Here is a 26,903-nt window from a genome sequence, read left to right as displayed (position 1 = left end):
CTTGTTGGCTTATGGAATACCGGCCAGCAAAAGTCAATGTTTGGCTGAGAGATGTTGTGGTGCCCCACTGATGCATTTCTAGAGTCATGCAAGAAACCCTCCATGGTTCGCCAATGACGCTGGTTGCACCGCACCGGGAGCTGCGGCTAGGCCCACATCAACATCAGAGATACAAATCATCTGCCACGTGTTTAGCGCGCCTGTTCACACCGCCGGGGCCGCCATTCGCCATCGAACCTGCGCCACAAGGTGAAGACTCTCGGCGATGCGCCTAGAGCCGGAAGAAGAGTTTGTGGGTGGTCGATGAGGCCAGACGGATATGGACAACCAGCACCTTCGAACGCCAGTTCATCGTTATTACCCCGCAGCCTGGCCCAGGGTCCCGGGTTACCCCACCATCGGAATGACCCCTGTGCTCAGCCCTACTGAATGTGGGTTTGGAGCTGGAGCTGTCCGTCCTTGCCGCCCTCTTCTTACAGACAAACTCCTCTTCAGGCCTCATTGGTCTTAACATTATCTTCGGGAAGGTCCCGGGTGGCCTTGAATGCAAAGTGATAAACCCAACCGACCGGGAGTCCCAGAAAAGGGTATCTTAACGTATTGAACAAGATGTTGTGGGCGTGGAACGTTCCACCGCCTCTCTCCAGATCTTTTATCAAACGGGAATGATACTTCAGGAAAAAAATGTGGTTTCTAATCATAGGTGCTTATTTTATTCGATGACAATTTGTCGATGACCTGCTGCATGTTGGTTAAGGAAAGCTGGGCTGCATCTGAAGTGCGGCTTCCGGTTCGTGCCCAGATGGAATAGGTTGCACAACACCCCACATCTCCACCTTGGAAATGCCCCGCTTTGAATTGCTGTGGTGCTGCGTCATATCCATCCAATCTCAACAAACTCGAGAGACAAATCTTCGGACCTGGCGTTCCCTGCCAACATTCCGCCGCGCGAAGACGTCGAACCTTCCCAAACACAATGCGGTTCGCTTCGAAAAAGCAAACGATTGAGGGCATCGACGAGGATGCCGGCGTGTCCCTGCTGATCGTCGAGCCCGAGGACATGTGGCACGCCAACAACCTAATCAGTGACGGAGACGTCGTCCACGCACCCGCCTTTCGCAAAGTCACGACGACAACGGCGACCGGCTCCAAGGTCGTCAAGAATGTCCGCACAAACCTATCGATCCAAGTCAAGTCGACCTTCTTCGACCCGCACGCGTCGGAGCTCAAGGTCTCGGGCACCGTCGTCAACGAGAACGACTGGGTCAGCGTCGGACAGCACCACACCATCACGCTCAAATACGACAAGGCAGACATCAAGTTCACGATATGGAAAAGCAACGGCTGGGACTCAGTTGCGATCCAGTCACTGAAAGAAGCGCTGAGCGAGGACCGGCCCGAAGCCATAGCCGCGGTCGTCATGCAGGAGGGGCTCGCCAACATCTGCCTGATCACCGAGTTCCGCACGATCCTCAAGCAGCGCATCGACAGCCCGATACCGAAGAAGCGCTCGACCGCCAAGGAGTCGTCCGGGGTAATGTCAGCCTTCTACGACAAGACCCTGGCGAGTCTGCGGAACAACATCGACTTCAGCATCCCCCGGACGCTGCTGCTCGCCAGCCCTGGGTTTTCGGCCGACGATTTCCGCGCGTACATGCAGTCCGAGGCCGCGAGGACGGGGGATAAGGGGCTACAAAAGATTGCGAGGGAGGCTGTGGTCGTGCAGTCGACCTCTGGCCACGTGCACAGCCTCAACGAGGTGCTCAAGAGCACCAAGGCCAAGAAGATTGTGCAGAATGCCAAGTTCGCGACCGAGTCGAACCTGATGGATCAGTTCTACGACCGGCTGCGCAAGGACGATGGGAGGGCCTGGTACGGGACCAAGCCGGTCGAGAAGGCGGTGGCCGAGGGCGCCGTTGGCCGGGGCGGTGGGGTACTGTTTGTGAATAACGGCTTTTTCCGGAGCATGGATGTTGCTACGAGGAAGAGATACGTCGGGTTGGTGGACAAGGTGAAGGAAGACGGCGGTGAGGTGAGATTGCTTAGCAGCGATGACGAAAGTGGTAAGCGGTTAGAGTCGCTGGGCGGTATCGCTGCGGTCTTGACATATCCTATTTTGGACCTCGATGAGGACGATGAGGAAGAAGAGGTAGCAGCTGGCCCTGACGAAGGGGACATGGTAATATGAAATTGCGTGTGTTCTTCGGCGCTGTCCCGGTCGGTTGACTTCCGAGCGCCGAGACGACCGGGGCACCCCCTTGCCCTTCCGCAAGTTAGCGGCTTGTTGATGTGCGTTTCACCTCAATCCCGTGCGTAAGGTTCTTAGTTCCGTCCGATGGTGGATCAACTACTTTCTCAGGCAAATACTGCCCGATCCCATCCCGCCAGCTTTGTATCCCAAGCACGACCCTGTAGCCTATGATACACGCGGAGTTGTCGATCACATTCACGGTACGTTGGGTCATGTCGCTCGCTTCGCTTAAGATCAAGATCGAAATTCCAAGACGCACTGCGGCACTGCATAAGCAGCCCACGGAACCTGCTTTGTGGCATTGGCTTAAGCTACTTATACGCCCTGGAATTGCAGCCTCCGGGGATATCACGCTGTGGTAGTGGTACTGTGTTTCTTTCTGGGAGCCGAATGGAAGAGCTCAGTACCATCTAGTCCCCAGAGAAGAGCTCGTCATCGGCAAGGCCAGTGATGAAACTGACGCTGATGTCCCGGGCGAGGTTGATTCCCTCTCGCGTATGGGCCTGAGGGAGGTGCTCGAACACGACCCGGCCCTTCTTGTTGGCAAACTCGTTCGTCACGTACGACTCCGCCAGCGAGGAATACAGGCGGAACTCACAAAAGTAAAGACCGGCGTCGTCCGAAACACATGAAGTGACATGCTATTCCCAGTTAGCGCTGTAGGTACCTCAAGAGAGGGGGTGCTCACCGGATGGTCTTCCTTCACTTTGCGCCATCCCGCTTCAACGTCTAATGCCGTTGAAAGAACCTCCGGCAAGCCAAGGGACTTTAAATACTCCGAATCGACGAGCTTGCCGTCGTCCCCAGGTAGTTTGTACCCATCCCTGCGCGCGGTGGTCTCGAAACGGAACTGATCCGGGTCCCAGCCAAGAGCAATCATGCCCAAATGGAGAATGAAGTCAACGTCAACATGTTCTTCCTTCTCACCCGACTGAGGGGCAGGCAAGAACCGCGATCGTTTGCCGCCCCAGATGTCGTTTGAAACGAACCGCACGTCGGTGTAAGTGTCCAGAGTATCGCGGTAATACTTCAGGATTCGGATGGTCTTCTTGCCGGGTCTTTCAATGACATCGGGGAGGGCGTCTCTCACCAGCTGAGACGTATTGAAGTCATATTCCATAAACGGCTGGGCACGGGTGAGTCATTAAGTGAGGCTCGGACAAGAAAGCAAGACCCACAGGATTTCCAGTCACAACTACATTCAGATAATCCTTGGACGGCATCATGAAGTGGAGATAATGAGGGCTGAACTGGGCGGCCTATAAGGATGGCCAATGTGGCAGTGGCGTCAACTGCGGCGAGCTCTTTCGTACAACGGGGCGGTGAGATGGGTAACACAACGCGTGCGCCACTGCTGGACGCGCATGTTAAGGCTGGCAAATTGACGATCACATCCAGGTCTTTAAACGCAGAGGCAATCTCCGTTTATCAGAGCCTTGAAGAGGGGCGTCGAGGCGGACTGCAGGGCGTTCACATCCGGGATGAAGTTGCATATCTTTGGCCAATAAGTCGAGCTCATGTGCGGGCACCTGCATGAACATGCACCCGAGTTTCAACCTCACAGAAGGCGTCTTCCAGGGCGCGAACCTGGGATCCTCTTGGGTAGTACAAAGGCGGCGGGGTGGTCCCTTCCCAATCTAAATATTCTGGACACAAGGCTCCAGACCCTTAGTCTGCAAAACTGCCTTCAAATCCGCCCGACGCACGCAATTTTGTTTGGAACAACGCCTTTGACATTCCATACAACCAGAATCAAATCTCGCATCATTGATTTGTCACCTGAAGCCCGAGAGAACCAACAGAAGATGGGGAATGGTATGCAGATGTGTCCTGTCCTGCATGCTTCCGCTAATTTTTATGTTCAGATCCGAGAATCGAGGCGACAGTGAAATCCTCCTGGACACGGCGCCTGACATTCCAGCGTCAGCCTAGGCCGAATTCCAATCTCGACGATAATGAAAGGCAGTTTCTCGACCGGTCGTCTGACCGACACTTGGTAAAGATCTCCTCGGAGGAGTCGAAAGCGTACCTCCTGCACCTGCGCACGCTTGCAGACGGAAGATGGTTGGATGAGTGGGACAACCTGTTCGATGCCGAGTTCAAACTGTGCGACACCCCTTACGAGAAGACGATCCAACTGTGCAACGAGATGGCCGGCGCACTACGTGAACATGGTGCGATCTCAATCAACAGGTTCGTCCAGAAACTTCAGCAGCGGCAAACCATTCGCGCAGATCTCGACTTGAGCTACTGTTCGGCGGCCCACACCATGGTATTTAGTATCCTCGGATGGCTGTCGCTATTGTATGTACCAGCAACACAAGATCAGTCAGACGAGTTGAGGATCAATCTCCAGGCTACCCACGTGGCAATACGGGACACCGTCTCGACGGAGATGGTCGGCAGGCCACTAGATGAGCTGTTGCGCTCGTTCGGAGAGCTCCTCCCCTTTCGAAACATCGGGAGGACCGAGTCTGGTCCTCAGGTGGAGTCACAGTCGCCGCGTGCAATGCTAGAAGTCTCGCACTTGAACGTGTCAACTCTGAAAGACATGGCAAACATGCAGATAATCTGGGTTGACTCCTTGAGCGAGCACCTTGCATTCGATCCGATCACTCCGTCGGTGAGCATTTTCAAGTGCCCGTCGTTCTGCCAGCTTCAGAAACACTCTGATCGGTCCACATTGGCTATGTAAGCCACCGCTGCCACTCATCCCCGCCGGTCAACCAACTAAACATTTCTCTCAGCATGTTACGCGACTTCTACGAGGACGATGAAAAGCCCAGCGATGACTACACTCCCGCTAAGCTTCTTCGCGAGGTTATGCTGTCTTATACCCTCTTATTTAAAGCCGACCGGAGATCACGGCGAATTTACCAGCGTTCCGAGCGTGCAAGGGCTTCCCTCGGCAACGGCGATCAACCTTTCATTGACCCCTGCCTGGATGAGCTCTGTGGGTATAGTATCTCAACCTCGGCTACAACACCCGTACGCGAGTCATACGACGCCAACATCGAGTTCCCCGTTTTCAAGGCCCGTCTGGAGCGAATCCAACAGTACATCCGAGACATCCAGCCAAACCGGCTCATGTCACTCTGGCGCGACCGGCGAGACCTCCGGCTCTGGTATACGATCTGGGCGGTCATCGTGTTAACCGTCATTGGGCTTATCATCGCGGCAATATCTGTCGTGTTGGCTGGGATTCAAGTCAATTATGCAAGGTTGGCTTACGACCTTCAGCTGAAGGAAGGGCATACCGCGGGCTGATTAGAGGGCTATATACAGCAAGGTCAACGGTCGACCAAATCGGTAAAGCAGTCCCAGCTTTGCTCCTCGTCCGGTGCTGTGGGGTGCAGACCCGTTCGCTCCAGCTCCAGCTTCGCCCTCAACGCCGCGCTTCTGTACATCGCGGCATCTGCTGAGCGGCCCTGGCGGTCCCAGATTTTGGAGATCTGCCACTTGACCCGTGCCGTCTCACCTTGGTCTCCTCGAAGCGGCTCATTGAACTGCGTGATGATCAAGGCTTGTCGGAGGTAACCCAGGGCCTGTTCATCGTGGTTCTCGCGGTCGGTTGGCCATGCCATACAGACCAGCGCTTGGTGGTAGAGCGCCGAGGCAACGCTTTGGTGGGTTGGCTTTCCAGGATACTGAAGGTCATACGCCCGTTGCAGGTATTGCATGGCGACACCCGGCTGGCCTTCTCGAAAGGCAATCTTTCCCAAAATGTATGCGGTTCTGGTATGGATTAACACATATTCCGTCTGCGAGGCGTGATAACTTGAACTCACTCCCCGTGGAAATGGCTGTCTTGGCCATAAATCTTGGTTTGGAACGCTTCCGCGAACGCCACATCTCTTTTCGCAGTCTCAAAGTTTCCTAACGCGGCTTCTGGTCGAGAGCGATTGCGGCGGTACCTATCGATGTTGTAGGTATGCTGTTCCTCATCTGGTGCTGCACCAGCGACGGCAAGCGCCTTGTCAACATATTCTATCGCCTCTTGGCTTCGGAACAGCCCGAACAAGGCGAGACCAACGGCGCTGTACGCATCCGCCAGTTCCGGTCCCGTTGTCGTGGGTTCCTTCTCCCGGATGTGCAGCGAGCGGAGGAAGAAGTCGTAAGCAGATTGATATCGCCCTCGTCGGTGGTCGATCGTGGCGACACTTTCGCATAGATACGCGTACAGCAACGAGTCCTTGTTGTGACAAGCATCCGCCGCTCTTCGTCCAAGTCTTTCGCCCAGAACTAGGGAGCATGTCTCGCCGCAGAACCTGCAATAACGGTTAGCAGGGGCATCATTACCTAGATACAGGAACGCAGAAGTACCAGGTGGCGTCGGCCAACATGATGAGAAGAGCTGGATCTTGCACGTCCAACCCCGTGGATCTCAGCTCCTCATACTTGTCCTGGGCAGCTTCGATGTGATGGATTAGCAGCTCGCACGTCCCCCAGACTTGGTACATCTGTCTTCGTAACTCTCGCTTTGGAAATGCTTCACACAACACGCGATAAGCGACCCCAAAGGTCTCATGGCGTTGTTCATCCGTCATATAATAATAGTATGCCTCTTGGACGAGCCGGTGGAGGGAAATCTTTTCCGTCTCCTCGTTAATTTTGATCAACGACATGTGGAGCAATTGCGCCTCTGCTTCTTCGTATCTATGGCCTAGTTAGATTCGAACTTGAACAGCGCAAAACACATACTCATCGATGTCGGTCAAGAATGGCCAAGTGCCGGGGATCGGATCGGGAGTGTTGATGATGCTGCGCGGTATGTCGTCTGGGGCGAAAAAGCAGAAGAGGCCCAACAGATGAGAGCTGTTCTCATCCAAGCTTTCAAAGGCCGTTTGCCATACGGTTTTAAGAGTCTGGCTGTAATAGGGGTTTCTTGGGGCATATCGCGGCGGTGCACGCAAAGACTGTTTGTGCTTCTTGAAGTAGGGCAAAAACTGCTTCAGCGACTTCTTCTTAACGAATATCTGGCTTGCCGTAATCTCGATGGCCAGGGCCAGGCCCCCGAGCATTTTGGAGAGCTCCTCTGCGGCGGAAATGTCGTCGTCGGTCACGTCAGTCTTGCGGGCAAGCCGAAGCAGAAGCGTACCGCCTTCCTGTCGCGTAAAAGGGGGGATCTCGACCGCCCCCGCCGCAGGGGACGCAGCTACGAGCTCGCTTCGACAAGTCACTACAATTTGCCCGTGGCCAGTGGAGGGCCAGTTGGAGGTCAACAGATCGTTGTCGTCGACGTTGTCGAACACGATCAACCACGGCGTTTCTCCCTGGTCAGTTTGAGAATGCCATTTACTGAGGAGCGGCGAACCCACCAGTGGTTTGGAGCCAATTCCACATCAAGAAACGCATTTGTTCTGCCGTCATATCTTCCTCGTATCCGGGAGGACGAACTTGGCCTGCTGCCGTAACCAGGGCTCTCGACATATCGGTCGACGTCTGTGCCGGGATCCATAACACCAGCGGGCACTTCTCCAGCACTTGTTGGCTCGCATATTCAAGTGCTACTTGGGATTTTCCGATGCCGCCAATGCCCCACAGAGCTATAGACCTGATCGATCGGCTGCTGTCCGGAGATCCAAGCGCTTCGCGAATCTGGTCTAGAATGCGAGTACGGCCAAAGAATCCGGGGTTCCGACCGAATGGCAACTGGTAGTAGGGCAGATTCGCAGCCTGTTGTGAAGGGTGAGGCTGTAGGTTTTGCGCACGGAGAGACTCAAGGACCTCGTCCTGCTTCAGGCTCATCTCAGTGATCTGGTGGGCTTTGACCAGCTGACGCAAATGTGTGATGCGAGAGCCAAAGTCTTGCAGGTTCTTAGAGAACTGCTTGAGGACATTGTCCCAAGACGAGAGTCCTACTACGCGGTAGTCATTCTTCCGCAAGTGCTTGATGGCAGCGGCGCCGGCAAGCACGATGTCTACCAGAACGGCAAAGAACCTGCTGTACAGTTCGGGATCCAGATCAACCGACTTCCTGTAGACTTCAAAGAGCTCGATGTTGTCACTCAGCTCACACAAGTACTGAGTGACATCCCGCAATGTCTCGTCGGATCGGCTTCCAAGCTGAAGAAGGACCTCATTCTGATCAATACCATATTCTTTCGCCCGCGACGGCTACGCGGCACTCACCTGGATCAACAAGTACACAACTCCCCACACACATGCTAGGCTGACGGCGTCGAGACACGCTGCGGGGGCTATAAAGACTGCAAACGTCCGCAGATGCAGCAAAGGGGTTTTGAGGTTTGCTAGCAGTTGTGTCACGGCGCCCCGTTCTTGTTGCTGCTGGATGCTCTGTATTTCATGGAGTAGCTGATCCGCGCTCCCGAAGTTCTCTACCAGGCCGAAGTCATCTTCACCGAGGATTTTGCGGGCTGACTTCAAGGCCTCCTCCCACGTACTCGATTGGTCGTTTTTCTTGCTGTGCGGTGTTAGTGTCTCGGTACAACACTTACGTTGGAGGCTAGAGTTGGAAAGCTCACGAATCCGTCATTTCATTGGTGCCAACTCTCAATTAGCCTCAGCTCTTTCGCAAGGTTGACTCGCCTCACACAATGGCGTTAGTGGTGTTGGTATGGTGCTCAAGCATGGCTACCGGCAGTCGAACACACCCGGAGGAATCTGCCTTGCCATGAGGCTCTCGGGAGGGGGGAGAAGAATGGGACGGGCCGACAGTGGGTGCTTGCTAGACCCTGTCTCAAGCCATCACAAGGAGTGAAGGTGGGGGCAGAGCCTCATTGTGTACATCAATGTACCTTTTTTGCGCAAGGCGGCTCGCCGGTCTCTTCCTCAAAGTGTAAACCTCTCTCGGCCGACCCTTACCATGCTGTGATTTGCTGCCGTAAGAGTCGGGTCATTGTGATTGTGTAACCATCCATGATGCCGACCCCGCTTCCTTCCCAACGATAACGGATTCGTGATGCCGCGGATGGAAGTGTGGCTCTTCCTTGGACGGCAGTCTGCAGGTGGTCGATCGATCGCCAGCCTTGTGGCCATGTGCCTCGTCCTCCGCCCACCATTAGAGACCGCCCAACATGAAAATTATCACAGCCCGAGCTCGCCCACCCACCCCAAGCCTCCCGCCGGCCCCCTTTGCAGCATTCCTCCCCGTACGCATCCAAGATGCCTTCCCGTGTAGACAACAGTAACAACAATGACAACAACGGCAGCACCCCCCCGGCGCCGAAGCCCACGACAGCCAGACTGTCACATCTCCTCGACGACCCCATCTACCAGAAAGAAATCCCCTACGAGATCTGGGCCGACGACGTGGGCGGCGATGTCGAGCGCACCAACGTGAGGCTCAACATTGTGCCGGACTGTCCACTCACCGATGCCCGATCACTCAACGAGGACGACAGACCGAAGCTCGAGACATGCGGGTTCCAGTGGTTTCGGCAGGACTTTCCGTACGAGACGGGCTTGCGGGGTGCTGATGATGTTCGCACCGATACGCAGGAGCACCGTGATACGTTGGACCGGTATCTGACGACCATGTCGGACTTTTTGTGTGAGAAGATTGGGTGTGAGAAGGTTGTGTGTTGGGACTGGAGGGTATTTTTCCCCTTTTTTTCTTGTCCCATCCGGGAGATAGGATGCTAACCCCTGCCGACTGTGCAGGTCAGACGATCCAAGATGACGGTTCCTCGAACTCGACCCAACATCTACAGCTTGGAAAATGTTGATGCGAGTGACCTCCGTGCCACCAAGATTAATAGCTCACATATCATCCACGCGGGTCAGTTTGTCCTTTTAGCTCCGGGCATCGAGGGCTTGTACTGACAATGAGGTACAGATGGCTCCCCTGAATGGATACAGAAGGTCATCAGCAAGGTGATTACACAAGAAGAGCTAGAATGGGCAAACCAAGGAAACTACAGAACCCGCGTCTTTACGTGAGTGTTACTGCCATTGTGACAAGAGCTCAGGGACACTAACGCCACGCAGGGTATGGCGCCCACTAGTCGATGTCGTCCAGACCGACCCTCTGGTTTGCTGCGATGTGCGTACGGTGGAAGACACCGACCTCGACATTGTCCAGAAGGTCATGGACGACACGGTGGAAGAAAGCATGTACCTCAAGCGACGCGAGGGCCATCAGTGGTATTGGATGAGTGACCAAACTCGGGACGATGTCATTGTGATGACCGTGTGGGACTCGAGAAGGCCTTTTAGCAGAAGTTGTGAGCACATACCTCCTTAACCTGCCTACCTACCCTAAAACCACACGCGGTGAGTGATTGTGATCAAAACTGACCCTCCTATTAGCCGCCGTGCCCCACTGCGCCATGGTTCTCCCAGAGCATGCCCCGGATGCGAAGCCTCGCGAGAGCATCGAACTTCGCTTTATTGCATGGAATGCCGAGTAGGGTCAACAGTGATAACGATACAACACGAAGTATTACTGTATTTTTATCGGAAACGGATGTTTTTATTTTGAGGTAGCAATCAAGTTATTATCGCAAAATGAATACGCCAGTCTTTGCACGAGAAGCGAGCGGTGGTGTCTGTGGGTGCCCAATATGCATCCGTGCAGGTGACATGGCTGAGGTTGACTGAACCTACAAAACCACCATGAGAAGTGATCATGGATCGGGCATCATACATGCAGATTACATTGTGCTCACAGCACGGCAGCGGCTCAGGTTATGGATGGTGGCCAAAGAACAGTCGTCAATTTATCCTGTCTTCAAAAAGAGCGCTCAGGTTGATAACTACATCGCACTCCGACACTCCTTCAATCCCCTCCCTCCCAGACTTGATGCTAGCTGAGCATGGTAAGTTGAGCATCCAGATCTATGGTGGCCTCTCTAACTTACAAGACAGAAATACGTCCATCACAAGCGCTCAGGAATGAGCGTTGACATGGTTACCAAACAGACGCATATCGCGAACCTTGTCAACCTTGACGTTGTCCTCGGTGGACTTGAACTTGTCAAGATTGCGCCAGGGCTCCCTGCGCTCCTGAGTCGAGGAAGAGTCGTCAGCCTTCTTCGTCAAGGCCTTGACGGCCGCCTGAAGGGGGTTGGTCTTGGAGTTGATGACAGGCGGCATGGTGGTGGTTTTGTTGGGATTGGCTTTGTTGCTAGTATTGTGTTTGATGGGCTAATAGGTTGGAGTTGTTGAGAGGAAAAGAGAGGGAACTCGAATCTTGGGATTCCAGGGTCAGATATTTCTCAAAAGGCGCGAGGGCAAGACGGCAGAAACACACACAGCCATCAAGTGCCGACCCACCAAGACTCAAGAGCCTCACTTTTGAATTGAAAGTGGTCATGATCCCTGGTTCCATGCATGACTATCACATTCCCTGGTGCCTCACCGAGGAGATAACACCCCCACGATGTGCACTTTTGCTTCTCGGTTGGTAGTACAACTTCCTTGGAGTCGCTTGATGGATAGTATTTGCGTACACTTTCCCTGTAGTATGATCCGAAGTCATACCGAATCGCCATCGTGCGTTCTTGTTTGAGACCAGCTTCAACCATTCACAACCTGTTCTCGTCATCGCCGAGGGTTGGGCCATCCTGGTTGGGGGTACCGCACTTTCAGTCCCCTCATCTGTGTAATTTCCTCGTCCGTTTTGGGTACGCCGCATTTTGTTATTCGTTGCCCGGCCTGAGCGTAAACGTGCAATCCAAGGATAACCGGGTTCTGCAACTGTCACACGAATACAGTGGGTGGTAGCACTTGACCCCCGCGGGCTGCAGCCACCGCAAGTTCCCACCTATCACCAGCATTGCCTGTCGGGACACGGCTCAGAGTATTTGTGACCGTTCAACGCGGCTTGTGCAGATCTCGGAAAGTCACTACAAGTCACTCCAAGTTGCTCGATCCCAATTGTCATCCCCCCTCATCCTGTCTTATCACAATCTTCGCTCTTCCCCATCGACACGAATGAAGCAATCGCTAGTGTTGGGTGTCAAATCTTGGCCTCGACTCCCTTCCCCATCACTCAACTGGAGTTGGAAACCCTCGTTTCGAGCCGCCCACCTGTCGCTGTTCCAGAAACCAACATTGAATCGACGATTTGTGAACACGGCGAAGGCCCGCAGCGCCCAAAACACCATGGATATTCCCTTGCTACGGCTCCGTGATGGCAACCAAATCCCCTTGGTAAGCTCACCTGAACTGTAGCTTGGCTAGAGTGGTCGGCTAATGACCTGGAGCTCGCCTTTGGCACTGGCACAGCATGGTTCAAGGACGTCGGCGACACCACCTTCAGCCAAGGACTTGTCGACCTGACCAAAGCAGCGATCGAAAAGGGCTTCTACCATTTGGATTGTGCAGAGATGTACGGGACTGAGGAAGAAGTTGGCATCGCAATCAAGGAGTCAGGTGTCCCTCGCGAAAAGTTGTTCATCACCAACAAAGTCGCCCAGGGCATTGACGACATCGAGGCGGCAATCGACCAATCCCTTCAAAAGATTCAAACCGACTATTTTGACTTGTATGTGCCTCTTGCATGCTAAATTGACGCCCGCTGACGCCATGCAGATACCTGATTCACATCCCCTTCTTCGCCAAGTCCGATGAGGATTTCCAGCGCGCGTGGAAGACGATGGAGGGAATCCAAAAGTCAGGCAAGGCACGGTCCATCGGAGTGAGCAACTACCTGCGCCCGCATATCGAGGCGACGCTCAAGGGAGCCACCAGCCCCCCTGCGATCAACCAAATAGAGTATCACGCCTACCTTCAGCGCGGGGATGGTTACGTTGCCTGGCTGCAAGACAATGAGATCCAGGTTGGTTCGTTCAAGGGGCTGACCCCTGCCTTCCGCGCTCCTGATGGGCCGCTGCGAGAGCCGCTGGCCCGGATCGCGAAGGCCCACGGCGTGACCGAGGCTGCGGTGCTCATCAGTTGGATCATGCGGAACAACGTGGTTGCTGTCACCACCACGACCAAGTTGGCAAGGCTGGATGAGTACGCGCAAGCTTTGAAAATAAAGCTGACCGAGGAGGAGGTGAAGGAGATTACGGATGTGGGCGGTACGTACCATTTCCGAACATCTTGGGGAGAGCGTTTCGCGGAGGATGATCGTTCGTAGGCGTCGGGCAGCGGGCTCTAAGAATAGAGGCTCTTGTTTTCACGGCTTGTCGTGCACGGCCTGCGGAATGCCCAGATGGGCATAATAGAAGCACAGGTTCCAGGCATTGCAGAGTTGGGGGCTTCAATTGGGGGCGATGGTTTGTCAAGGAGTGTCATTCGTTTCCCGAGTTTACGCAATGCAATGGATCGAGGATTCAGTTCTCCGCAGCAGGTGGCACCGGGCGTGGGATGCCGTTATTTTTGGGCGGACATGTATCCCATCTTGCGTTTTTCCAGATGTGAAGTCGGCTTACGGCTCGACGTCCTTGTTTTCCGCGGATAGTCGGTTGGTCTTGGGTTGGACAGTTCATGAAAATTAACCCCACGTTTTTCGCATTCGCATTCTCATTTTTCGCATTTTTTGAATTCTCGCATAACACAAAGATGATCGAGGGTTAGGGTTGACCCTTCAACCGTAACACATTCGATGATGCAACGATGCGACCAAGACGACATCAAGCAGGGAAGGACAAGGCGCGGTTGCTTGTCCTGCGACAAATTGCAAAGTGCAACGAACTTCCTTCGTTCCTTCAACACTTTGCTGCCGTGACCTTCTTCGAGATTATTTCGATGACATACCGGGTATCCCTGCTTCCCCTTAATATTGCTTTTCCACAGGCGCCAGTGTTCCATCATCTGGAATCCCTGCTCAGGAGCATCGGACGACTCGACTTCCACGGGTTGCAGCTCCTGTTGAGACGGTGATCCATAGGTGACGCGCCAGCAACGACGATATCTTTGTCGCACGAGTCGGTGAGCGGTGCAGCAGGATCGGGGGCGGAGCTTCGTCACAAAGAACGAAGACCCGCGCAGCCAGCCAATCAACTTCGAGACTCGGAAACCGGCACAGGCACGGTGCCAGCGCCGGCGGTCGGTGGTTTTCGCACCCCGAAAGCCACCCGGACGGCTTGCACCACTGCCATTTTCTTTTCGTGGCTGCCGTTGCGCAGTCGATCATTGGTGGTTTGGACTCACATGTCAGACAGGCTCAAACCATGACGGGTTTGTGGTCGACGATAAAGTCGGTGGCACCTGCGCTTGGGCACCAAAATGACAGCTCCGCGAAGACGGCAGAGACCAGCACCACGCGGTCCGCCTCGCCCCCAAGGGTTCTCGGCACCCCTCCGTCGTCGCGACCCTCTCTACCAAAGCCTTCTAGTTCACTCGATGCTCGAGGTATGTCTAAGCCTCGATTTTCATTTACCCCCCAGTTCCCTGTTGGTCGCTATACGCGGATACTGCAAGCTTCTCCGGTTCCGTTCGTGGCGTATCCCCCGTATTGGTCGTATCCAATCGAGTCCCCGTTCAACAGCTCATGCATCCGCAGCGAACAACCGGAGCCAAGCCTCGACTACACCACAATCCACTCGAAGCCCCGTGACAAAAAGCCCAGCCAGGTTATCCCGCAACAGCACAAGCACCGTGCTTTTAGACATAGTTAGGGGCAAGGATAGAGATGCCGAGGGCAAGGATGTGGGCGAAACCAGCAACCCCACGACTGCAACTGCGGGCACCACCAACGGCACCACCAGCAGCGTGGACATTGCTCGACAACACCCGGCCTCGGGGACGGCACATACACCTAGCTCGAACTCGGCCATCGATCCCTTGTCGCAGGTGGGTGCCCCCACAGGACGGCCAATTCGCGGCGACATGAGGTTTTAGCTAACACCAACCGGGGCAGCACATTTTCATGCGGAAGAACACCGAGCCGTCGATCCCCCAGCGACTGACCCAGATGGCCGAGGGGCTCACCCGTGCCAGCTCCGAATTCTCAAGGAATGCGATACCGACAGGGGAGTTGCCCAAGGACAAAAGGTAGAAGAAACCCGCCTCCGTCGGAGCAGTTGTAGGACACAAAAGGGGCTGATCGTTTTTGCATCTGGTGGTAGCGGCAGGAAAGGGAGCTCGTTCCTGAGCCGACTCAACATACGCGGCGGGCGCAAGAAGGACCTCGGGGACCCGGACTCGGACTCGGAGCTCGGCAGCGAGGCGCCCATGGACGGCATCAACGCGCGCGTGTTCAGCCAGACGCTGGGCAGCCCTCTGATCGGCGGCGGCTACGTGCCCCGCCACAAGGGGCCGCCGCGGTACATACGCACCCGCCCGAGCAACAAGCGCACCCGCGAGTTCAACCGCATGTTTCTGGCCCAGGAATTGGTCGGGACCCGGCCGCCGGAGGGCGGTGAGGAGGTGGCTGCTGAGGCCGGGAAGGCGCCTACGGTGTCCGTCAGCGTGGCCGGTGTGAACGATCGGAAGACGATGAGGACCGGAGGCGCTATTTGGGCAACCGAGTTCAGCAAGGACGGCCGATTTCTCGCGACGGCGGGCCGCGATCATGTGGTGAGGGTGTGGGCCGTCCTCTCGACGCCTGAGGAGCGCCATGCGTACGAGGAGGACGAGGCGGCCAACGGGGGCGCTGGAGAGAGGCTTAGCGCGCCTGTGTTCAGGGACCAACCGGTCATGGAATTCAGGGGGCACACCGGTGAAGTGCTCGACCTGAGCTGGAGCAAGAACAACTTTCTGCTGTCGTCCTCCATGGACAAGACGGTGAGGTTATGGCACATGAGCCGCTCTGACTGTCTCTGCGCCTTCAAGCACAAGGATTTTGTGACGCGGTTAGCGTTCCACCCGCGTGACGACCGCTTCTTCTTGGCTGGTTCCCTCGACACTATGCTCCGGCTGTGGAGCATCCCCGACAAGGCGGTGGCGTTTTCGGCCCAGCTGCCGGACCTGGTTACGGCGGTGGCTTTCTCTCCGGATGGGAAGGTTGCCATCGCCGGCCTGCTAAACGGGCTGTGCATGTTCTACGAGACGGAGGGGTTGAAGCTGAGCTCGCAGGTTCACGTGCGGTCATCTCGGGGCAAGAACGCAAAGGGGAGCAAGATCACCGGGATCCAGACCATGACCATCCCACCACCGAATCCGCTTGACACAGCCAGCTTACAACCACCGGGCTCGGCCGCGGCGTCTGTTGCCTCGACAGATGTAATAGGTTCTGGCGAGGTTCGGGTGCTCATCACGTCCAATGACAGTCGCATACGGATTTACACCCTGCGCGATAAGTCGCTTGATGTCAAGCTGAAGGGGCACGAGAACTTGTGCAGCCAGATCGCAGCAACATTCTCCGACGATGGAAAGCACGTCATCTGTGGTAGCGAGGATCGGAAGACGTTCATCTGGAGCTTATCTGGGAGTGATGCGGCAGTCCTAGACAAGGACAAGTCGCCATGCGAATACTTTGAGGCGCATGGGGATATTGTCACAACGGCCCTTTTTGCGCCTACAAGAACGAGAATGCTGCTTAGCCACAGCGGCGACCCAATCTACGACCTGTGCAATCCGCCGCCGGTGGTGCTCCAGAGTCTAGAGGAAGCCGCCAGCGCTGCTGCCAGCCAGGTCGCCCTGACCAACGACTCACAACCCATTACCCTCACCGAAACAATTTCCAAGCGACCCGAGCTCAGCCCCGCATACATCACGCGCTCGACGCACTACGACGGCCACATCATCGTCACCACCGGCGACACGGGGATCATCAAAATCTTCCGGCAGGACTGCGCCTTCGCCAAACGGCGAAACGAGAGCTGGGAGACAGGCAGCACCTTCAGCCGGAAGCTCAACGCCGGCAGCGGATACGTCGGCGGCGGACTCGGCCGCAGCGGCAGCATACGAACCCGAACCAGCGCCGGCAGCACCGCACACAGCCGGCGCGGCTCCCTCAGCCAGCCCCTCCCCCCCAACACCCTCCCCAACGCCGCCCAACTCCACGCCGCCGGCATACACTCAGACCGCATCCTCAGCTGGCGCCAAGGCATCGACAACGACACCGACACCACCACCACCACCACCACCACCACCACCAACCGCCGATCCGCCCTCCTCGCCAACGGCGGCGGCGGCGCCAGCACACCCGCCGCCCGCAGCGAGCGCTCGCTCAGCCCCACCAAAGCCAGCCGCACCTCGCTCAACTCGGCCTACAACCTCGCCAGCGAGGCGCGCAAGCAGCCCTACGCCGGCGCGTCCGCGCGCCACCGCGCCAGCAGCGCCCTGACCAGCCCCGCTGCGAGCGTCTTTAGCAGTCCCCCCCGGGCCGCCGAGCGTGTCGCGTCGCGGCTGGTGAAGGAGCATCGGCCGGGGTCGGCGAGGCAGCGGGGGGAGGAGGGGGAGGAGAGGACGGTGCCGCCGCAGCCGGGGTTTACCCTGCACTCGGCCGCTGAGGAGGTGCAGCATTCGCCGGCGGAGCAGCAGCTGCCTGCTGGTGGTGGTGGTGGGACTGGGAATACGTCGTTTTGGAATTTGGGGCGGTGGCGGTTTAAGGGGGGGTCGTCGTCGGGTGGTGGTGTAGGGGGGTTGGGGAATGCGAGGAGGAAGAGTAGTGGTGGTGGAGGAGGGATCAGTGCAGGAGTGGGTGGCGGTGGGGGTCGGCCGTCGTTGTCAAAGTCGAGGCATCAGACGGAGGGTGAGGGTGAGGTCGAGGGTGGAGAGGCGGTGGAGGGTGTGGTGGATGGTGAGAGGGCGGATGGGAAAGGAGACGGGGGAGAACCGCCGCATGAGGAGGCTCAGTTGCACGGGGACAATCACTCGGATTTGCCGTCGGTGCCGGTTAACAGTGGCGCGGAGAAGACGCAACCGCAACGGCAGCGGCGACCGAAGGGGGGAGTGGAGGGGGACGGTGAGGGGGTGTCGTTTCAGGGACATTCCCATGCTCGACGGCTGAGCTCTATGTGAGTGGGCCGGAGGGCGTTGGGTTGTGGAAGTTACATGTTGTTTGTATTAGCATATACGGCGCGGATGTTTGGTTTTGAGCGGGTAGATTCGGAGTTCGCTTGGCTTGGAGTTGGGGGACGATACCACCGTTAGCATAGCATGTATGTACACTTGTCGGTTTAACGTGACTTTTGCGCAATGTTTCTCTGTTTATTGGGTTTTACACTCGACGGTGCATCAATCGCACGTATTACGGCGTGGTTGTTGTGGTGACTGGTTTGTGACTCCCTATCCGAGAATCGGAGGGGGGGCTCTTTCGATTGAGGGATTTAGCAATAGTGGTTGGTATGTACCGTAAGTAACAGCAAATCGACAATAGCCTCCTGTTGCCTGTCTAATGTAAAACAGTCCATAGCTGGTACTCGAGCTCGTGTTTTGACCGTTGTGGACAAAATGTTCCGCGTTTAAACAACCTTCTTCTCCCGCAGGGTATACCTCAGCCACCGCTTGGCCTCTCGTTGCAGTCGCCATGCCATCGTCCCACACTTCGCGTCGACGTCTAAGCGCTCTAAAACAAGACAGTTAGCCACCTGCGCTATAAACCTTCCACCAAGACGAGAAAAAAAAGAGTCAACTCACCTCCACCTTCGCCTCCTCTGCCTTGGGCTCTTCCGCCTTAGCCTCCTCCGCCTTCGCCGGCTCCGCCTTAACCGCGGCCGCCAACTCCGCGACCTTCTTCACCGCGCCGACCAAGCTCGCAGGGTCAGCACCACGAATGGCCACCAGCGGACCATCCGGCCCGCTCCCCTCGGTGCGCAGCACAGTCTGCTTGCCGGCGAGCGGGGCGCCGACATCGATCCCCGCGGGCTCGCCGTCGACGAGGAACAGGAAAGTGGGCATGGCGCTGATGCCGAACTTAGCGGCGACCGGCTGCGCCTCGTCCACGTCGACCTTGCCGAAGGCCAGGGCGCCGGGCGCCGCGTGCTCCGTCGCCAGCTTCTGGTAGAGGGGGGCGATGGCCTTGCACGGCGGGCACCACTGCGCGGTGAAGTCGAGGATGACGTATTTGTGGGTCGCGGTCAGGGCGTCGAGGGCCTCGAGGCTGGGGATGGATTGGACTGCTTCGGCCATTTTGGGGGCGGTGGTTGGTTTGTTTTGTTTGGCGGGGTGGTTTTGGGGGGTTGTGGTTGGTGTTGTTGAGTTGTTTCTGTTTGGGGTTAAGGGGTTAAAGGTTGGAATTTGGTTAATGGGGGGAACTGGCGGGGTCATTGGTGATGGCGTGCGTGCAATGCGGGGTTATTTGTAGTGGACGGCCTGCGGGGCATTTTGTCAGCCCTGCGCGGCCGCCTCGATGATTTGGAAGCGCCTTCCTGGTGGGTGATTTGGAAGCACCGGTTTCTGACTAATGGAAGGTGAGAATGAGCCAGCGAGATCTGCTGTCTTTTCTCGGCCTCGCCTTTCACCGACCATCGCTTGGCAGTGTCAACATGCCATCTTTTACCGACACTCCGGATTAGTGAACAAGTTTTTAACCCCTGCCCGCTGTTTGGAAAGGGATTCGAACGTTGGCAATCCGCCCCAGACCAGGGCCTTGAGGGAGAGCCGGACACAGTATTTTGGGGCGTTACACCGTCTCGGTGACGGCTGCAAGGAGTAGGATTAGGCTGAACATCCGAGACCTGAAGCGCAGATTGCCACCGGGGTAGTTGAGGTATTCTTACTTTCTTTCCTCAAAATCTCAACACGGCAAGGTACCGAGTTTCGGTGTCGGGTGTTTCATCCTTCACCGGGGTCTGACCGTGAGGCTCAGCAAGCCGATCTCCACCTCCTTTTGTTTCCGGCGCTTAACGCCATGGCGTGATAGCAAGCAGCACTTTGTCATTTTGTAACTAGAAGTGTTCAGCTGGGCGGCATGAACATTATGCTAGGTGACCAGCCCGGTCAGTTTGGAACTGGCTAGCAAGAGGACAAAGCTCTCTGTTAATGCTCCCGGTAACCACATGTAGCATCGTCATTCTGCGTGGCATGGAAGCAAGATCTGGGATTCTTGTTGGCCCGAGTACGGCTTTGTGGTCCTTATGCTGGCTACCGAGGTAGCCTTGCATAAAATAGCAGCACTGTGGCCCTTCTGGGGGTGGCCAGGGGGCCACCACATTTGCAACCCACAAGGCTAGCCGAGCAGGGAGCTGGACCTCTTCGCTTTTGTCCCACCGCCGTTAAGGGAAGCAAAAAGCAAGATTAAGGCTTGACCTCGGCCGATTTCCACTTGGAATAAGCGCCTTCACCGGCCGCTTGCGGCTCCGCCCCAATCTCCTACCAACAGTCTTAGGGCTGGATGGTCCATATCCATCCAGACCGAATACCACACACGCTATAGCTAGGACTGTACACCGATCTTAGACATGATTCGTACCCTGAAGCCCAGGGCGAGACGCCGATACGCCACCTTTAGCTTCTTACACTAGAGTGTCACTAGCGGAACGCTCAACACCAGTACTTCTGGGTCAGTTAAAGGAATCCTCAACCCGGAATTCGTCTCCCGGCGACATAACTGCCTAAGATGGTCTAGTTTCCCAGTCGGCCGTTGATTCAAACCACCGGGCTGTATCCGTCCTGTTTGAAGAGGGGAGGTTGAATGGAGTTGGTTGGGTCTCATGCCAGAGAAGGATGATTTCAGACACATCCAGCGTTCCTTTGGTCACATCGGGAAGGTTTACAATCTGCGAAAGCCACAGAGCTATCATACAAGTTATGGCAAAGCTAGGAGTATAAAATGCTGGACAAAGGCGGTCCTAAGTTTGAGTTTCTTAGTTCAAACGCAGGTTCATTCATCTATTTATCATCTCGCCCTGGATTGTGGAATAAGTGACTATTATCCAAATCTATCTTTTCTGGGACTTCTGTCAGCATGCCCGTGACACATAACACCAAAAGCTCCTTCCGATTTGGCGTGGAAATCGAACTGCTTCTCGAGAGCCCCAACAGGAAGCACAAAACATGGCACTCTCTTGCTATGGATATCAGCAAGCGCCTGGCAAAGGCCGGTATACCTAACCGAGTCGACAACAGCGGTGACTACAGCGAGTGGAGCATCGTCCGAGAAGTAACAGTCCAGGATCCCAACGGCAAAAATCCCTGTGAGCACCTCCCTACCCTCTCCAACCCCTCCCTCCCCAACCAACACCACTAACCCCCCTCAAAAGACCAATACGGCATCGAGCTCGTCTCCCCCATCCACACCGCCACCGCCACCTCCCTCCCCACCCTCACCAAAACCCTCACCCAACTCTTCACCACCCTCACCCCCACCACCACCATCATCCCCACCCCCCGCTGCTCCTCCCACATCCACATCTCCCGCAGCACCAGCAACCCCCTCTCCCCCACCGATCTCGCTGCCCTCGCCAAAGCAGCCCTCTACTTCGAGCACGCCCTCGACACGCTCATGCCGCCCGAGCGCCGCACCAACAGTCCCCACGCACACTGGACGCAGTCGAATCGGCATGTGCATAACCCGGTATTGGCGGGGCTGTCGCTGCAAGCTTGTCTAGCTAAGATCGACGCTGCTGCTGGTGGTGGTGGTGGTGGTGTTGGTGGTGCTGTTATGGGGGTTGGGGGTGGTAGTGGTGGTGGGGGGGATGCGGCGCGCGCTGTGGTGGAGGTGATGAATTTGGTGGCGAAGGAGTCGCGGTATGGGGTGGTGAGGGGGAAGAGGGCGGATTTTGTGCGGGGGAAGACGTGTAAGTGGGATTTTTCGGGGTTTTTGGCTGCTACGACGGCGACGGGGGGTGGGGAGGTGGTGGACCGGGGGATTGCGGGTACGGTGGAGTTTCGGCAGCCGCCGGGGAGTGTGAGGGCGGAGGATGTGCTGGTGTGGGTCACGCTGGCGGTGGTGTTTGTTGCGGGGGCGGTTGAGGTTGGGATGGGATTGGGGGTTGGGGGGGATGTGAAGCAGGAGGGAGGGTCGTTGGAGGAGTTGTGGGGGTTGTTGATGAAAGGGAGGGAGGTGGTGGGTTGGGCGGATCTGGATGTGTTAGAGGGGTTGTTTATGGGGGTGGGAAGATGAGGAAATGTTGTGTGGACAGGATTGAGTAGCATGAGAGTATTTTCTCCTTTGGTTGGGTGATAGTTTTATTTGCTCTGGAAAATCAATGCAGGTTGAGGTTGCGGTTTCATGCTCTGCCATAGCTAACTCGGTACGTTTTGTCGGCTGGCCCCATGCAATTGTTGAATGTCATGCATGAACTGGCCTACACCCTGTCTTTAACCCCTTACTGGTCCAACGGGATAACAGTCGGATCCCAGGCGATCACAGTGTACTCGTCCGTCTCGATCTCCTTCACCTCCTCTGGCGTGAGCTCAAAGTCAAACACATCCGCGTTGTCCTTGATGCGCTGCGTGGTGACGCTCTTGGGCAGGGGGATCAGCCCCTTGTCCAGGCTCCAGCGAATCAGGATCTGCGCCTCGCTCTTCCCATACTTCTCCGCCGCCTTCTTGACGGCGGGCTCGCCCCAGCGCTTGCCCTGGACCAGCGGGCAGTACGCCTCGACGGCGATACCGCGCTTGGCGCACCACTCGATGATGTCGTTGCGGGGCAGGTAGGGGTGGATTTCCCACTGTCCGACGCTGATGACGCCGCCCTTGCCCTTGCCACCGCGCTCCTTCTCGAGCTCGGCGATGTGCTGCTCAAGCTCGTCGAGGTGCTGCACGCCGTAGTTGCTCACACCGATGCTGCGCAGCTTTCCGGCCTCCACGGCCTCGACCAGGGCCTTCCACGAGCCCTTGCGGTTGGCCGAGCCGCCGTAGGGGGCATGGATGAGCATCAGGTCGATGTACTCCAGGCCGGATTCGGCGAGCGACTCGGCGATCTGGGACTTCGTGCCTTCATAGCCCATCTTTTGGGGTGGGACCTTAGAGGTGAAGAAGACACTCTCGCGGGGGATGGAGGATGCCGCACGGATGGCTTCGCCGCAGGGGCCTTCATTTCTGTAGCCGGCTGCCGAGTCGATCTACACGGGGTAGCAGCTTCGGTCAGCAAAGGCGTCAAGGGTGGATTAAGGTGACTTACATGGCGATAACCGGCTTGGAAAGCCTCCGTCACACATCGTGCAGTGTCCTCGACAGGGCTAGGAGCCGAGAACTCCGGCGTTAGTACCGTGGCCGCTGGGGGGATCTTGGAGCCTTCCGAATATGCCGGGTGTACACTCACGTTTGGTAGACCTAGAGAGGGAACCTCAAAGTTAACCACCGCGTCGTGTCAGTGACGTCGTGCCAAGGAATGAACTTACTCCGAAGCCCAAGCGCGGGAGCTCGTAGCCGCTGGGGAGTTTGAAGGCGCTGGTGATCTTGAGGGACGACATTCTGCGCATTTCCTGGTTGATCGTCTGTGGAAGGTAGGTAGAATCTGTGTGTTTGAGTTTCAAAGATCAACTTCCCTAGAACTATCAAGATGGTCACTTATATACACATGCCAACATACTATATGCTGGGGTTGTACTCGTCCCGACCGGGCCGACCCTCACACTCTGTCGGAGATAAGAGAGCTTCCTTGGTTGCAATGACGCGGGGTTCTTGCGTTCGGATGCAGGGATGTGCTGACAAAAGACGCTCGCACCTCGAATTTGAACCCGAGCCCGATATTGCTCGAAGAGGTACTTCGAATTTGGGGGCCGAGAAGCGTCAAGAAAGGTCGACTGGATCGGGAAAGGCCGCGGAGTCTCGGCCGAGTGCATGCATGTTGGTTCACCATGCGGATTGGCTTGATTGGGAAGGAAGAAGCGTCAATAAATCCACTGGCGAGGCGCGAGAAGGTGGCACAATCACGTGCGAATCTGCCTGGCGAAATTGCCTGCCCCTTCCTTCACGATAATTCTCGTGTTATACGAATAATTCCGGACCGTGTCGAACTTCACCTTGGGCCCAACAAATTTTTGGTCTCACTTTCGAATTCACCGCTGATCGCACCAAACCAAAACATCGACCATGCTTGACATCGCGGGGGCGCGGCCTCACGTATGGAGGATTGCCATTTTTGTCGTCGGTCTGCTTACATTATTTTTGTTTTTTGACCCCATTGGCTTCGCGTCTTCATCAATGGACGCGATGGCTAATCGCGGGCCTGGCGATGCCGACACCCTCACACACGTCGTCATGTTCCAGTTTAAACGCGATGCCGATCCAGCGGCCGTTGATGTGGTATGCCATCCGTTATCTAGCTCATCAAGCGGCCACTAACTTGACCACCTAGGCATGTGCGAAAATGATGTCGTTGAAAGACAATTGCGTTGCCCAAAACTCCAAATTCCCCTACATCAAGAGTCTGACCGGGGGGAAGGACAACTCGATTGAAAAGCTGCAGGTTTGTCATTTTATGTGGGGACCCCGTCATGTTCAATGTTAATGATCCTCGATTCCTCGCAGCATGGTGCAACACACGCCTTCGTTGTCCAGTTTGCAAACGCAGACGACAGGAATTACTATGTTGAGCACGACCCGGCGCACCAGGCGTTCAAGCAGGAGATTGAGCAGCTGGTCGAGGCAACGACCGTTTTGGATTTTACGAATGGGAAGTTTACCTGAGGGGTACTAATGACCTGGAGCGTGTAAACACATTGTATAACCGATATGTCAGTCAAGCGGGAGTTGAGGGTAATTAATAGTCGTTACGGAGATGATGACATCTCCAGCATCACACTTCAACAAACAGCGTTCTCCCCTGTCGTTCATTTAGGCTTCTGATTCCTCCGAGCAAGGTGCGATAGTAATCCCCACTGAATAGGGATCTTACAAAGCCCACCTTGCTGGGTGGTTGCACGCGTACCCGTCTAATCCTGGTATGGGAACTAACAGGGACCTAAATCTCACTGCTTGCAACAAGTGCTCAGTGCTTCGGCTCGGGGATTGACTAAGCATCCGGCTAGGTACCTACTGGTGTAAGCGCTATATCCCATACCAGAATAGACAGGTGGCCACGGTTGGTTTTAACCAGGAAGGTTTATATCACAGTAATGGCCCCCCTTATGATGTGAAGGGAGATATCTCCCAGCCAGCCATAAATACCACCTCAACACCATCAACTCCATACCCCCCTTTCTCCGTGAATCAAATCTTACCATCCCCTTCCGAAGTTCCTAACCACCCCCTCTCTCAAAACACCAACTCTCCACATGCTCCACGCCACAAGTAATCTCCAACAACCCCACAGCAAACTCATCCACCTCCCCCGGCCTCCCACCCTCCAAAATCCGCCACACCTCCAAACTCTGCAACATCACCCACCGCCCCTTTCCCTCCCCCCCACTCCCACTCACCCCATCCCCACCCCCTCCCCCCTCCCCCCTCATCCTCATCTCAGTCAAAACACCCATCCACTCCCCCCCCGAGCGCGCCTCCCACAACCCCCGCTGCGCCGTGAATGCCACGCCGCCAGGACACGACGCCCAGCCGTTGCGCAGCGTGTCATACACGGCGAGCATGCAGGTTGCGGCGAGGTAGATGCGCCGGGCGGATTCGGAGGGGATCCAGGTTTGGAAGAGGGTTGAGGGGTCGGGTAGGAGTGAGGATGGGGGTAAGAGTGATGGTGGGGGCGCGGGTGGTAATGTGAGGGGACTCGGGGGAGTGGAGGTGGAAGGGGGGATGGTTGTGGTGATTGGGTTGGGGCGAGAGGGGAGGGGTGGGGTGAGGGAGAGGGTTTCGTCTGTGTTTGGGGGGAGGGTCGTGGGGTTCGGGGTGGTGGGGGAGAGCATGGTGGCGGCTGCGCAGTCGAGCTGGGCGCTCTCGAGCAGCTGGCGGCACCAGAGGATGAGGGTGGTGGCGTGGCGCTCGGCTTCGACGCGTGCGCGGATGTCGCCGTCAAAGAGGGTGATTAGCTGGTAAGTGAAGAGTGCCTGCGTGCGCGCGAGGTGAGTGGGCGTGTCGAGTAGGCAGGCTGGGGAGATGCCGTCGAGGGTGCTGGGGTCGGGTTGGGGATACTGGGATAGCAGCTTATCGAGGCGGTTTTGGACAATTTGTAGGGCTGTCGGTTTGCCGCTGGGCGAGGCTAAGTTGTAGGCGGCAAGAGCCGTGTAGGCGTCTTCAACGCACTCCGGCATCCCATCCTGGTAAAGCTGTTGGTGGAGGATGGGGCAATGTCCGTCCGCTACCCAAGCGGCCATCCACGCTTTCAGCTTGTTGATGAAGTGTGGCAGTGATCTTTGGCTGGCCGTCAAGTCGGGTTGGGGTTCGCTTAGCCCGTATTGCCGTGTCCAAGACTCCGGGGTGAGAAACCAGCCGTAGTTTACGGTGTCTGTGCCCGGATGGGATACGGTGATCTCAGTGGGGTGACTGGGTGACAGCGTCCTCGACACAGGCGTAACTGCAGAAAAAGCACAGTTTTCCCCCCTTTCTGGGAGAATATCAACCATCTCAAGCATCGACTCATGCTCCCCGAGAGGAATGAGGTCGTTGCGTTGCGGCGGATAGTTGCAGTCAACCCCTTTCCCGCGGCAGCGCGAGCAGGCGGGTTCTGTCTGGTCGCATTTCCGCTTCGCCTTGGCACATTGGACGCATGTCCTGCATTGCCGCCGGATACGCGTGGGGAATGAGGTTGTGTTTGGTATTCTTTTTCTTGTGACGCCCATGTTGCGGTATCGAAAGGATGTCAAAGATGGATTGAAGGCAGCCTGGCGTTGTCGATGGGATTATTAAGACCCAGCGGGTGAAATCTTCCCATTTGGGCAATATCCACCCACCACAGCCCCCTTTTCGGTTAGCCTACGGACGACAGACAGCCAAGCTGCTGGAGATCGTCCAAGAAGGGAAAGTTGCGGCCGCAGGATAACTTTATGGACTCGTTCCGCTAATGTGACAAATGTAA

The 26,903-nt window shown here is 56.2% G+C and overlaps 14 protein-coding genes across 14 annotated transcripts; 7 read left to right on the top strand and 7 right to left on the bottom strand.

The window, feature by feature from the left end:
- Positions 1-881: 881 nt before the first annotated feature.
- On the top strand, positions 882-2,303 carry F5144DRAFT_274094 (uncharacterized protein). Its single transcript, XM_066783652.1, has one exon. It carries the CDS (start codon positions 977-979, stop codon positions 2,186-2,188), a length of 1,212 nt encoding a protein of 403 aa, XP_066640912.1. The 5' UTR covers positions 882-976; the 3' UTR covers positions 2,189-2,303.
- Positions 2,304-2,661: 358 nt separating this feature from the next.
- Positions 2,662-3,474, bottom strand: F5144DRAFT_603777 (uncharacterized protein; the record flags this gene model as incomplete). Its single annotated transcript, XM_066791310.1, has 3 exons — positions 2,662-2,892; positions 2,940-3,377; positions 3,430-3,474. The coding sequence occupies 3 exons, from the start codon at positions 3,472-3,474 to the stop codon at positions 2,662-2,664; spliced, it is 714 nt and encodes a 237-aa protein (XP_066640911.1).
- Positions 3,475-4,056: 582 nt separating this feature from the next.
- On the top strand, positions 4,057-5,518 carry F5144DRAFT_603776 (uncharacterized protein; the record flags this gene model as incomplete). The annotated part of the gene is made up of 3 exons (XM_066791309.1): positions 4,057-4,066; positions 4,117-4,942; positions 4,999-5,518. 3 exons carry the CDS (start codon positions 4,057-4,059, stop codon positions 5,516-5,518), a joined length of 1,356 nt encoding a protein of 451 aa, XP_066640910.1.
- On the bottom strand, positions 5,286-6,057 carry F5144DRAFT_274148 (uncharacterized protein). The gene has a single exon (XM_066783653.1). The coding sequence runs from the start codon at positions 5,929-5,931 to the stop codon at positions 5,542-5,544; it is 390 nt and encodes a 129-aa protein (XP_066640909.1). The 5' UTR covers positions 5,932-6,057; the 3' UTR covers positions 5,286-5,541.
- A 489-nt stretch (positions 6,058-6,546) lies between these two features.
- Positions 6,547-7,999, bottom strand: F5144DRAFT_495039 (P-loop containing nucleoside triphosphate hydrolase protein; the record flags this gene model as incomplete). Its single annotated transcript, XM_066786076.1, has 3 exons — positions 6,547-6,907; positions 6,953-7,520; positions 7,570-7,999. The coding sequence occupies 3 exons, from the start codon at positions 7,997-7,999 to the stop codon at positions 6,547-6,549; spliced, it is 1,359 nt and encodes a 452-aa protein (XP_066640908.1).
- A 1,377-nt stretch (positions 8,000-9,376) lies between these two features.
- On the top strand, positions 9,377-10,623 carry F5144DRAFT_603774 (uncharacterized protein; the record flags this gene model as incomplete). Its single annotated transcript, XM_066791308.1, has 5 exons — positions 9,377-9,808; positions 9,875-9,992; positions 10,050-10,149; positions 10,202-10,437; positions 10,523-10,623. 5 exons carry the CDS (start codon positions 9,377-9,379, stop codon positions 10,621-10,623), a joined length of 987 nt encoding a protein of 328 aa, XP_066640907.1.
- A 427-nt stretch (positions 10,624-11,050) lies between these two features.
- Positions 11,051-11,308, bottom strand: F5144DRAFT_603773 (uncharacterized protein; the record flags this gene model as incomplete). Its single annotated transcript, XM_066791307.1, has 2 exons — positions 11,051-11,064; positions 11,128-11,308. The coding sequence occupies 2 exons, from the start codon at positions 11,306-11,308 to the stop codon at positions 11,051-11,053; spliced, it is 195 nt and encodes a 64-aa protein (XP_066640906.1).
- A 1,011-nt stretch (positions 11,309-12,319) lies between these two features.
- F5144DRAFT_548954 (NADP-dependent oxidoreductase domain-containing protein) lies at positions 12,320-13,298 on the top strand (the record flags this gene model as incomplete). The annotated part of the gene is made up of 3 exons (XM_066787553.1): positions 12,320-12,367; positions 12,400-12,701; positions 12,749-13,298. The coding sequence occupies 3 exons, from the start codon at positions 12,320-12,322 to the stop codon at positions 13,296-13,298; spliced, it is 900 nt and encodes a 299-aa protein (XP_066640905.1).
- A 1,091-nt stretch (positions 13,299-14,389) lies between these two features.
- F5144DRAFT_493856 (WD40-repeat-containing domain protein) lies at positions 14,390-18,070 on the top strand (the record flags this gene model as incomplete). The annotated part of the gene is made up of 3 exons (XM_066786002.1): positions 14,390-14,956; positions 15,024-15,157; positions 15,232-18,070. 3 exons carry the CDS (start codon positions 14,390-14,392, stop codon positions 18,068-18,070), a joined length of 3,540 nt encoding a protein of 1,179 aa, XP_066640904.1.
- Positions 18,071-18,608: 538 nt separating this feature from the next.
- On the bottom strand, positions 18,609-19,180 carry F5144DRAFT_603771 (thioredoxin-like protein; the record flags this gene model as incomplete). The annotated part of the gene is made up of 2 exons (XM_066791306.1): positions 18,609-18,617; positions 18,689-19,180. 2 exons carry the CDS (start codon positions 19,178-19,180, stop codon positions 18,609-18,611), a joined length of 501 nt encoding a protein of 166 aa, XP_066640903.1.
- A 1,694-nt stretch (positions 19,181-20,874) lies between these two features.
- Positions 20,875-22,115, top strand: F5144DRAFT_630816 (uncharacterized protein; the record flags this gene model as incomplete). Its single annotated transcript, XM_066792431.1, has 2 exons — positions 20,875-21,186; positions 21,253-22,115. The coding sequence occupies exons 1-2, from the start codon at positions 20,958-20,960 to the stop codon at positions 22,113-22,115; spliced, it is 1,092 nt and encodes a 363-aa protein (XP_066640902.1). The 5' UTR covers positions 20,875-20,957.
- Positions 22,116-22,320: 205 nt separating this feature from the next.
- On the bottom strand, positions 22,321-23,409 carry F5144DRAFT_603769 (NADP-dependent oxidoreductase domain-containing protein; the record flags this gene model as incomplete). The annotated part of the gene is made up of 4 exons (XM_066791305.1): positions 22,321-23,058; positions 23,118-23,175; positions 23,259-23,269; positions 23,338-23,409. 4 exons carry the CDS (start codon positions 23,407-23,409, stop codon positions 22,321-22,323), a joined length of 879 nt encoding a protein of 292 aa, XP_066640901.1.
- Positions 23,410-24,031: 622 nt separating this feature from the next.
- F5144DRAFT_593712 (stress responsive A/B barrel domain-containing protein) lies at positions 24,032-24,628 on the top strand (the record flags this gene model as incomplete). Its single annotated transcript, XM_066790496.1, has 3 exons — positions 24,032-24,244; positions 24,297-24,437; positions 24,470-24,628. The coding sequence occupies 3 exons, from the start codon at positions 24,032-24,034 to the stop codon at positions 24,626-24,628; spliced, it is 513 nt and encodes a 170-aa protein (XP_066640900.1).
- A 551-nt stretch (positions 24,629-25,179) lies between these two features.
- On the bottom strand, positions 25,180-26,667 carry F5144DRAFT_593711 (uncharacterized protein; the record flags this gene model as incomplete). The annotated part of the gene is made up of 2 exons (XM_066790495.1): positions 25,180-25,284; positions 25,360-26,667. 2 exons carry the CDS (start codon positions 26,665-26,667, stop codon positions 25,180-25,182), a joined length of 1,413 nt encoding a protein of 470 aa, XP_066640899.1.
- Between the last annotated feature and the right edge of the window lie 236 nt (positions 26,668-26,903).

The sequence above is a fragment of the Chaetomium tenue genome (assembly GCF_020726465.1).
Source record: "Chaetomium tenue strain MPI-SDFR-AT-0079 chromosome Unknown F5144scaffold_5, whole genome shotgun sequence".
Classification (NCBI taxonomy): Eukaryota; Fungi; Ascomycota; class Sordariomycetes; order Sordariales; family Chaetomiaceae; genus Chaetomium; species Chaetomium tenue.
The sequence above is the reverse complement of the archived record's forward strand: the minus strand, read 5'-3'. Positions and strand labels throughout refer to the sequence as shown.